The sequence below is a fragment of the Acanthopagrus latus genome, chromosome 4 (genome assembly GCF_904848185.1).
Source record: "Acanthopagrus latus isolate v.2019 chromosome 4, fAcaLat1.1, whole genome shotgun sequence".
Taxonomy (NCBI): Eukaryota; Metazoa; Chordata; class Actinopteri; order Spariformes; family Sparidae; genus Acanthopagrus; species Acanthopagrus latus.
Window position 1 is genome coordinate 6,432,906 of NC_051042.1, and position 11,834 is coordinate 6,444,739.

Genomic DNA, 11,834 nt, shown 5'->3' on the forward strand with positions numbered 1-11,834 from the left:
ATGGCAAAAAAACGTTCATGTGTATTGTGAAATGAAGCTAAATGCTTTTAAGGGCATAATAAATGATGTATTATATCTTAATGAAGAAACACCAAAGCTTAGTAGAAGTTATCAGTAATATAAACTCACTAATTGTATTTGTAATGTTATACAGTTATACACATACATCTTATAAGGGCTTCTAAGTTTCCTATAATCTGTTTATATTGCTTGTATTAACACTTCCGTAGTCTTGGACAATGACTTTAATATAATGTGTTCACTCCGGAGATGTTGAGTGTCTTAATGAAAGTCAGCGCATGTCTTAATGTACTAGTTGTATAAAACTTGTATTTAGAAGCTTTGCTCTTGCTGTCAACTTGGTCTGTTGGACACTGTTGCTGTTTTCACACTTTTTCTCAATCTTCTAGTTTTTCTCTTTTCCTCACAGTTCTCAGCTCTGGCTTTATCACCATCTCCCTTGCTGCTCTTCTCAGCTAACCTGTTTTTTGCCTTTTATTGTCTCTCCCTCCCTGCTCTCCTTTGGCCCGTTAAGCTGAGTCCTCTGACAAAATGGCTAATGACCAAGGTAAATTCCCCCTCCACACTTTTGTCTTCCACTGCTGACTCTGCACCTTGTGTTTCTTTCCTTGTAAAGATTTCCATCTCCTGGCCTGAGGAGAACGTGGGCTGCATGATCGGCAATATCTGTTTGTGCTTGTAGAAATGTTGGGATTATAACATATCTCAGAGAAATGAATGTGACGTCAGAAGAGGTTGTAAAAACACTTGAGTTTCATGGGGTCATTTTTTTCTTTCCATTTTGAATCAGCCTCAAATGTTCCACCGAAACATGGGCCTCAGGGACACCCACCACAGGACCCTGTCAATGGAGTTGGTAAGCTTTTCCCACCCATCGTCTCTCAAATCATGATCTGATTGTGTGAAAGTTGGACTTTCAAAAATGAAAATGAAGTCCTTTTCTTCTGTGCATTTTGAAACCTGCCAATTTGGTTCCATATTTCCTGTAGTATTAAAATGTGACATGTTCCCCTTGGTGTCTCTTAAAGACTTACTTACACATGCATCGAGCCTAATCCAGTCTCTCTCCTCCCGAGGTAAATCAGGGGTGGGAGGCAGTGAAAATCACATCCTGGTCATCATCATCATCATCTCAGTGGGAGCCTTCACCATTATCGTTGTGGTAGTCGGGGCTTTCCTGTGCACCCGCCGCACCACGTCCCACCAGAAGAAGTAAGAAGCTCAGTCACACTCAGCCTCCTCCTCGTACTTTGGCCACCGTCTCTGTGTAAATGAGATCAGTCTTTCATCATTACCCCTGTGCTTTTCTTGCAGAAAGCGGGCTGCCTCAAAGTCCTCAAATGGCTCCCACAAATACAAGGGAAACTCCAAAGACCTGAAGCCTCCGGATCTCTGGATTCACCACGAGAGGCTGGAACTGAAGCCCATGGACAAGTCGCCAGACCCCAACCCAGTCATGACAGAAACGCCCATCCCCCGCACCTCGCAGGACATCACGCCGGCCGATAGCAGCCTGGACAACAACCCCCACCTGCAGCAGCGGCGCAACTCCTACCGTGGTCAGTCTTGCCCAAGGGGGAAGACTTAAAATTTGATGTTATGGGAATGGGATCAAAGTGAAATGTCCCCCTCACTGCCTGAGCTTACATGAATAATAACACTGAGCAAACTTCGAGGGTTTGGCTGGCAGATAGGAAAGTACAGTTTGGAAGCTTTACTAAGAAAACTGTTGTTTTTTTTCAGGCAGGAAATGTGTTGAAACCTCAGGTTTGCTTCCAGAAGCACAGCCGGAGGAGTTCTGCAGAATTTTGTGGTGTTTGTGATAATCATGCACAACATTTCATGCTTTTCATACATTATACTCATACCTGCAATTTCCACAGGTGCAGTTAATCCACTCAGTGTAATCACTTCATAGAAAAAGACTGAAGTGTGATGTTTAAAAATCCAACCAAACCTCAGTGATACAAACTGATTGATGATCCTGAGATCTACAGATGGATCGTTCTCAAAAAGAATAACAGAGTAGCAGCACTTTCTGATTGGCTGGTTTCCACCATACCTTTTAGGCCACGAATCAGAGGACAGCATGTCTACACTAGCAGGCCGACGAGGGATGAGGCCTAAAATGATGATGCCTTTTGACTCACAGCCGCCTCAGCGTAAGTGTGTGTGTGTGTGTTTGTGTGTGTGGGTGTGGGTGTGTGTGTGTGTGTGTGTGTGTGTGTGTGTGTGTGTGTGAGTGATGAGTAGAACTGTAGGAGCAAAAAGATATCCAATTTCAAAATATATCTCATGCTAAATTACATTTCATTCTTACATTTTCATTCATACAAAATGTTTGTTGCTATTGTGTGTTTATCTAAAACGTCTTCCCTCCTGAATCTGGAGACAGACGGAGAGAGAATTCAGATGTGTTTAAAGAGAACTGCACGCGTGTGTGTGTGTGTGTCACCAGTAATACTCCAACATCTCCATCATTACAGCCGGTTTAACATCTCGTCCTGTGTGTGTTTGTGTGTATGTATCCATTTCCATTCACAGCTGTGATTAGCGCTCACCCCATCCATTCCCTTGATAACCATCACCACCATTATCACATGGGCAGCCTGGTGTCACCAACACGCAGCTACCTCTACCACCAGGGCAGCGGGCACCCTCGCCCGCATGCCTGCGCCTCCCCCATCTCCCATCTAGACAGGGTGGACTCTACAGGTGAGACACTGCCACCTGCTGGACAACAGGAGGACAGAGGCTCATATTCATTCATTGATTACTCATTTCCTCATTCATTGACATTTAGCTGCCATGTTCATATTTTAGTGTTCCACAGTGTTACTAACCGTACTTCTTTGTTGATGCTCTCTTCTGCTCGTCTCGGCTTTCAACAACATAAACTCAACTTTGTCGTCAGGAATGCAGTCGATATGCCAACTGTTAAAGCTTTGTGCCATCTGGTTGTTTCCTCATAATCCAGGAACAGTTAGTGACTCAATGATTGATCGATTGCCAAAAAATGTGGTTTATAGCTTGTAAAGTAAGGAGCAGGTAAACATACTCAGTGGCTGCAGCTTCAAAAACGTTATATTTATAGATTATGAAGTTAAAGAAGATTCAAACATGCATCACTGTAGTCTTCAGTAGTCATACCTGAACATTAGTTACACTTTATAAACGCCGTTATTCTCTAATCAGTGGTCAGTTTGTAGTTAGTCTTTAGTTATTTCACTGTTCTTTTATAATCCATTTATTAAGCAGTTGTTTCTTGTAAAGTTGCAAATTATTTTTAAAAAATGTTCTTAGTCATTTATAAATACTGCATTCTTCTATTAACATGATTTAGATTGTAACATTGAAACTATGTGTATAAACCTGAACAGCTGTTGAATAAATTGATTATGGAACGGATAACTTTTAACTTCAACTACAAATAAACCATTTATTAATGATGGTGATTATGAAGGAAATCAGTAATTACAATGTGAGTATTATAAACATCGTAGGTTTGTCTGTAATACAGTTTATATCATAAGATGCTGAAGATGCAGGGCTGATTGCATTCCGGCGCCAGACCTCCGTGACTGCCAAAAAAAAAAAAAAAAAAAAAAGGAGACGAAATCAAGTTTGCCCAGAGATCTAACATACAGTTCTCTGGATCTAACGGAGGCGCAACTTTCACTCAGTCACACTAATGATAGGTCTACTAGCCAATCAGAAATACGGTGGGGGCGGGCCTTGGCCAAACAGATTGATCCAGAGAGCAGTCACTCCAGGTGCTGTTGAATCTGGGTTTTCCATTCTGGCAACACGTACCGTAGTGTCAGGATGAACCGCAAATTCATGAAGCCAGGGGAAGACACTAAATATGTTGCCTGCCCACGAGACGCACCGCTCTCTCAGAGACTATAACCCCTGGACTCCCCTTGACAATGCCGTAGCTCTGACATTATTTCTTATCAAGAACAAGAAAAATCATAGCTTTACCCATAGATGTGCTCCCCCCTGTACACCCCGGTTGGCATGGAAAAAAAGTTCAGGCCCAGGACTTCTTTTGCAATCACCCCTGAAGATGATTCTTTAAACTCATCTGCTCTTCATCACTTCTGCATCTCCAGAGTCGGTGAGGAACACCCCCAGCTCGGAGCCCCTCCCTCCAGCCACCGCCTCCTCCCAGGCCTCCTGCCCCTCGGAGATCATGGCCGACCCCGAGGGCAGCTATCACGGCTCCACCACCACAGAGGAGGAGCCCAGCTACTCCAGCAACCTGCCCCCTCACCGCCCAGCTCACCCGCACGCCCATGCCCACCCGCTCAAGAGCTTTGCCGTACCTGCGATCCCAGCCACCGGTCATCCAACGTACGAGTCGCCTGCCCTGCCCAGCACTCCCCTGCTGGCTCAGACCGGTGAGCACACACACGAAACATATGCACCCGACGAGTTTACCGACGGTAAACTCCAGCTGATGATCCTTTAATCATCCATTCAATCCAAGTTTGGTATAAACTCTGTGAACTTTTTAAGATAGAAGGATTTCTTTTTCCTAATACTCCATTATGGAGAAATAGATTGCTATCAATGATGCTTCAGAGTGGCAACTTTAGATCTTGGTAGGAGAAAGGTATTTGCTGCCTAGAACACCGCCATAAAGATGAAGTATTTATGTCTCTAGGACAGTTAAAAGAACATTTTGACAAATAAAGATTTCCTAAGTTATCTCCAGTTACGTGAATTTATGCGAGCCAATCAAAAAGGAGACTGGAATTTACCTCCCACATCTCCAGTTGAGCATCTGTGTCATGCTTGCCAACCATTACCTCAAGGGTGTATACAGCTCTTATGTCTGTTACGTCGACTGTCTATTGTCCTGTCATTGTGAGTTCATTTCATTTTTACTTTGCCACCTTGTGGATAATGAGTTTTTCCTTGATTTGATTTTGTCTTGTCAGTTGGTAACTGTGACTTTGTTCTTGAAAAATCAAAAATAAAATATGTATTTAAAAAAAAGTCAGTCGACGGATATCCAGGCTGTTCAGACTGTGAGTGGGCAAAGACCAGGATCCCCGATGAAAAGGATTGATGATGCATTATGTGGTAACCATTCATCAGTTAGTCTGGTTAAATGCAGTGTCATCTGTTCACTGACCGTTGTTGATTTGTATGTTTGTGTGTCACATTTAGGGCCTCCCACTCACCCTCATGTCGTTAAAACAGCCTCTATCGGAACGCTAGGAAGGACACGAACACCGATGATCGTCACTGTGCCCAACGCCCCCGATGTGCCAGAGACCAGCAAGATGTTGGAGGATGTAGACAGCGTGAGTACAGCGCCCCACACTGGCTGCCTGTAGGACTGCAGTGTGTTTAGGCCTGATGGTGGTGAACATGGAATATTTTTATCTTAAAGAATTACACTGATCACGCACACCTTCCAGATCCATGTCAGATTCCTTTGGGCAGTGGATTGTACACTTTAAACTGAATTGGTTTTAACCACATTTTCTGTTTGTTCTTTCTCTCTTTTTATTCTTTCCAATTTCAAATCTCACCATTTACTTGTGGCGGCAGCCTTTTGATCAATTCATTTAACAACTGATCTTAACATCACTGGAATGATTTTAATTTTTTACATCCGTGTCGTAATCCTTGGTTGGCCGTTGGCGTCTCTTTGGTTCTGGATGTTTTGCTTTTGCTTCAGTTTCGTCGCTTCAGTCCCATTGATCCATCCCCCCCCAGCTCGCCTCACCCCACCCATACGACTCCCCCTGTCCTCTGTGAGAGATTCCCTGACTGACCCTCTCCTCCTCTCCTTTCCTCTCCTCTCTTCTCCTTCCCTCCCTCCCCGCCTCCAGGTGCTTGCCTCCCTCCCCCCCTGCCCCTCCCCCGCCCCCCGCAGTAACCCTGTTCCTCTCCCTCAGAGCTACGAGCCCGACGAGTTGACCGAGGAGATGGCCCACCTCGAGGGCCTCATGAAGGACCTGAACGCCATCACCACAGCGCCATGAGCATGCACACACGCCTCCACAAACGCAGACACACAGTCTCTGTCATCAGCAAACACACACACACACACACACACTCTCTCAAGTCAAGCAAACACACCCAAACATAAACCCTGGGAGCCAGAGGCTGCTGGACACAAAATGGCTTCTTGTGCCCAAGAAAACTCTCTCGTCCCCCTGCAGACAAAAAACAAAACTCCAGACTGAAACTTAGGAACTTTTTTTCGGCTCACCTTGCTCAGTCTCAGGAAGGAGATCGCCATGAGAGGGAAGAAAAAGTGACACACTTCATCTTTTTATGAAGAACCATTCTCAGAGACAATGAACTTTTAAAACATTGGTCGCTTTCAACCAGAAGATTGTGAAATTTTTTCCTCAGCAAAAATAAGTGCGATAGGTTTTCTTTGTGTTCGGGATGAGACGGCGGTTGATTCAGTGTCACGTCAAAAGGAGAAAGTCCAAAAATATGCTGGTTTTGATGTTGGTGCTCATGCGGCGAGTCTACACACAGTGTTTGTTTGATTAGTGTTTTCTTTGTGCATTTTGTATATCTATTGGGCCGTTTCAGTGAAGTGAACATTGGATATCAGCCCCCTCCTTTACAAGCCTACATTATTCATAAACATTTCTTTGTTTTTACCCCTTTGTGTCATATATTGTGCCATGACTTTTTATTATTTTCTATGTTATTGTATTATTTTTTTACACACATATCCTTATAAACATGTACATATGTTGTGTTTTTTTTTTTTTTTTTTAAACTGCCTCATTCTTTGATGTTTCCCTTATTTCATTTATTATTATTTGGATGCGAGTGGGAGTCCTGACGCTCAGTTTTCATATCACGAGGCGAGAGACGCCTGATGTGTTTCTACAGTACATTCTTCTCTGACATTGTGTTGCCCGCTTTGTACATTAAAACGTCTTCTTTCTCAGTCTTTTCTTTGTTGTGGGAGCTCCGTTTTAAAAGCCTTACCAACGTGTTTGTATGTCGAACGGTCGAGACGACTCGACTCTCCACGGATGTCATGCTGTCACTCACTGCCATGGCAGTTTCTGTATAGGTCTGTGGGACTTGACAGTATCTCCTCACAGGTCAGGGGTACCAAGGACTCAGGGCGCTGACCCCCACCCCTCCTAAAAACAAAAGAAAAAAAACACAAAAGAGGAAGAAAAAAAACTCACATGGCACCCAGTCAATCAATCACCTGCAACAGACGAGTTATCTTTTATATGAGAAGTTCGGTCGAATGTGTGTGTAACGTTTCCAAAAAACCAATATTTGGTTTCAGACGTCTGTACTGCTGAACCACGAGTGCATTTCCCCACAGCGGAGTGTGTTTGCTGTATTTCTGCTGTTCTTCATCAGATGCCCTGGTTCTTTTACAAATCTTCTATGATGCAAAGATGTTGGCCTTTTGAATGGGACTCCCGGAATTTTTTTTTACATGGTAGTTTTTGTATGAAGAAAAAAAAAAGAAGAAGCTTGTTCTGTAAACAAATCTGATGTAAAAAGGAAAAAAAAAAGTTCATCTAAGAAACTAGTTTTTCATTCATTACCCTCTTACCCAAAGAATTTGTCATTCACAATCATAGTAATTTGCTCTACTTTTGTGAATACCATGTTTCTCATAAATGTACATCGTCATGAATGTCAATATAACTGTAAGAGATTTTAACTATGGATTCAACAAGGAACAAGTTTCGGGGTAAAAAATGATTGAAAACAAACGGGGGAGAAACGGACCGAACTCCATTTGGGAAATAATCTATTGAGTTGTAAACAGTTGAACCTGTATTGCACTTTTTCACAATTTTTGAAAAGTACATTTCTTACATATCTTGTGTTTTAAATATCAGAAGCTGTTTGTGTAACGTAGTGTCCTAGGTAAGCAGCAGGCAGCTGGTCTTGTTTTTTATGTTCATTTTTTGGCTTCAGAGATGATATGAATTTGAGGTACCGAGTTGTGTTACTCCGCAGCTCATGATGAGGAATTCTGTTGTTGCTTGTTCATGTACAGAGCTTTCTTTGCTTTCTGTAGGAAAAAAAAAACAAAATCTGTGGCTTTTTAAAAAATGTTGAAAAAAGGTTTGGAAAAAAAAGATGTTTTTTTTATTGGTGCTCCTATACATTGTGTATACAAACTATTATGAATACTAACAAAGTAAATGTTTCTGCTCGTCTTCTTTTCATCACACGTGACCTGGAGCTCCTTCAGCTGTTAAACAGACACTTCACACAAAAATCCAGAATACAAACAATACAATCAGTTTGGGAGATTCTGTGCATACAGATGTCTGACTTCTCTTTAATATATTGGAACTAGATGGCTCTCTCAAGAACAGCAATGTGTCTATCCAGAAAGCATGACCTAGTTACTCAAGATAATAATCCACAGTCCTTGTTGTGAGTAGTTTCATGTAGGAACTATTTTCTCTTAACCAAACCACACCCTCCAACCACATCACACACACATAGATGCCTATGGATGGCAGGCAAGCTATCTAAGCCAACAATGCTAGCTAATGGAAGACGCCAATAATTCCATCCTAAGCTGTCACAATCATGAGCCCCTCCTCCATGAGAGATGAGCAGATGCACGCTTCATTCTGTGCAGAGATATGTGTGGTGTGTGTAGTTTGGTAGAAAGTAGGTGTTGGAGTAACTCATGATATGATACGGTTCACAAAACGTTGCCCACGATAACACTATTTTCAAGATCCAGCAATTGTGTGATATATTGTAAGACATTCATCTAATGATGCATCACATTATCTAACTGAAGAAAACAAAACACCCCTAAAAAGGCAAAGTGCAGGAATTATGTGTTCATTCTCTGGGTTGTGTCGTCAGCATCACAGAATTTGACACCTACTGGCATGAGACGATGTACAAAAAGGTGCCGAGTCAGCGTAGTTACTCTTTATCACACACGGACCGCAACATGTCCATTTTTATATGTGTCATCATCTCGTGTCCCGCATGTCTTAAAATATTGATATTTGGTGCAAACACATCAATAAACGCATCTCAAGAGAAGGTATCATGATATATTCGATATGTCATCCCGGCCCACTGGAAACAAAAAAGTTCCTACACTGAACCGCTTGAAACGGGTTCTGTGGAATATCTTGAGTGACTTTTGGTTTTATAGATCAAACAAAATAGTTGACTGACGGAGGAAAATAGAATATTTTGTAATGAAAAGAATCATTAGTCCTGAAGTTGAGGATTCATCGTGAGGTTTAAAACATTTAGTTGACATGAATGTGAACACAAAGCTGTGTTTCAGCCTCAAACAGTAATGCTGAAGAAAGAAAGCATCACATTAGGCATATTTTAGATAGACAGAACTGCCTTGATTAAACTTAAAGTTAATTGCACAACAGAAATTGGAAAGACGGTTTCATAAATGTTTTCACAGCTCAGTCCTGTTTTGTGTCCTGTATTTAGATACTCTCACACTAACTAACCTCAAGTACAAGATAAAAAGTAATTGATCAGATTTCTTGCTGATGTTTTCTCACCGTAGTCTTCATGTGAAACCAGATCAAACCAGTCTCTCTGCTTGAGCGGCTGATGGAGCTGATTCATTCGGCATTTGGCTGCCAGTCGGTGTAAATACCAGGTTCTGTTGATGAATCTGCGTCTGATGTCATAATCGCTGACATTTAAAAACACTGTCATGCACAATTGAGTTCAGTGAATAAAGGTTTAGGTTTGGTGTCGTATTTATCAAGACTATTTGAAAAACATGTTTAGATTCATGAAGCAGTTTCAGTTTTTAATTGTTCATCAAGAATGGCTGAAAACTCTCAGATGGGAAACAGATGTTTGACCTCACTGCTGGAGACGACTCTTTCTGAACTTTGCCTTTAAAATGTGGATCAGACTCAGAATCAGCCTCTTTCAGACGTTCTCATTAAACTGTCATCATGTTAAATGCCCGTCTCTTCAGGTACATTGCAGAGAAACTGATGAATAAATGAAGGAAAAGTAAATTAGTTGAGGATAAAATCCTCCGAGTCATTAACACATTCAGTCTTGTTTTTATAGTCCAAGGTAAACTCTGCAGCAACTCTGCAGTAAGTCAGAGGTGGAGGAGGCACCTTTTCCGATCCTTTACTAAAATAAAGTCCCACAATGTAAAAATACTCCCAAGAGTATCAGGACTGTTAACTTCAAGTACCAGAAGTAAACTCTTACAGCGTATGTCCTCTGTGAGCGTCACATTGTGTTACTGATGTAAGAACATGGAAGCAGAACTTTAACTTGCAGTTCAAGTCTGGAGGATTTGTCAGTTCAATCTGCTCTCTGCAGTTGGACAATTATCAGTACACAAAATCATAATTTGTTTAGAAGTGTTTACACAGTGGTCTGACAGCGGAGTGAACACACATTCACACATGAAGCTGCTGTAGTGGAGCATGTTTCCAGACAGATAACAGTGAATCTCCATTTCATTTGAATTTCTGAACAAACCTGAGACGCACTTGATGATTCCATGTTGTCCAACCAGGAAACCACATTACCAGACAAATGTTCAATTAGCCTAACACAATTAGCATGACATAATTCAATCAAACAGTGAGCCTGAGTCTCCAACATGCAGGAGCCCCGGGGGTCATTGACCACTTTGTCAGGTCATCAAATCAGCTTTGAGCATAGAACAATATCTGTAAAATGTAACAGTGATTAAGTGTAAAGTAGAAATACTTCTATCAACTTCATGTATCTCAGATTTATGTTAAAAGGTGCATTACGTAGTTGTGGGGAAGAGACTTTCTTCAGAAGAGAGACGTCTTTATCGATGAATTTTTTTTTGCCTAATCAAATTAATTCTGCAGCTTCATGAATAAACTGAAAAGACAAACTGCCGACACAGTTTATAATGTTTAACTCTCACCTCTCCAGCTTCAGACTGTGTTCACAGGTTTTTGTAGTGACGACTTGTTTGTCCCAAATGATCGCATTTTTCACTGCCTGAACAAACCCCAAAACTCACCAAACTAGCTTACACCTGCCCAAAAACTGTATCTGTTTTTGTTTGGAATTCCCACCACTAAGTGGCGCTATAGACAAGGAAAGTGCGTTTTGCCTCATAACTCCCATATATTTTGTCTCACATTCAAAAACCATATATCCCTGTATTCGCTGAATTCTAGTGAATTAGGCCACACACATTTCCACCTATCATTATTTTTCCGTAAATTTGCGAAATGTCGCAAACCTACTTTTTCGAACTCCTCCCAGGCAATTTCACCCATTTGCACGAAACCTTGCACACAGTATCTGTGGACCCTCCCGAGAAATCTTTATCAAAAGAATTCTGATGTTCTAAACAATACTCAAGTTATTGAATAACAACTTCCTGCAGATTTTGCTCAAAACAGGAAGTCTTGCATATCTCAACAATGGTGTGTCCAAATGACAAGTCTTTATAACTTCAACATACAATTTCCCATGTACACCCATTTCCCATGTACAATTCATCGGACATGTATTCGCCCTGAACACCTCCATACATCAATACTGTGTCATATCCATAGTGCCACCTACTGGACACAGGAATTCGGACAAACATCATATCTACATGACATTTATACCTTTATTCCTCCATATCATACACTGTAAGATGACATGCAACTAAAAGGTGAACACATCCTCCGTCAGCGTCGCCTCCAATCAATAATCAAAACACAACTCACCACAAATTAGTTTGAGGGATTTTTCACCTGTACTCCATTTTGTTTTATGTATATTGCAGAGAGTTCTTCTGACTTCAGCGTACGTTATTTAATACTGGCAGGAGC

General features: G+C 41.7%; 1 protein-coding gene across 12 annotated transcripts in view; it reads left to right on the forward strand.

The window, feature by feature from the left end:
- Positions 1-8,194, forward strand: part of neo1a (neogenin 1a) — a 170,612-nt gene extending 162,418 nt beyond the window's left edge. For 3 of the 12 annotated variants that reach the window (XM_037095240.1, XM_037095246.1, XM_037095248.1), the window contains exons 21-29: positions 536-568; positions 812-877; positions 1,098-1,233; positions 1,336-1,580; positions 2,091-2,183; positions 2,566-2,736; positions 4,137-4,424; positions 5,200-5,336; positions 5,871-8,194. In XM_037095240.1, coding sequence (XP_036951135.1) covers positions 536-568; positions 812-877; positions 1,098-1,233; positions 1,336-1,580; positions 2,091-2,183; positions 2,566-2,736; positions 4,137-4,424; positions 5,200-5,336; positions 5,871-6,023 — 1,322 coding nt within the window. In that variant the 3' untranslated portion in view covers positions 6,024-8,194. The other 9 variants (XM_037095247.1, XM_037095252.1, XM_037095244.1 and 6 more) reach the window with 8 other exon arrangements.
- Positions 8,195-11,834: the final 3,640 nt, after the last annotated feature.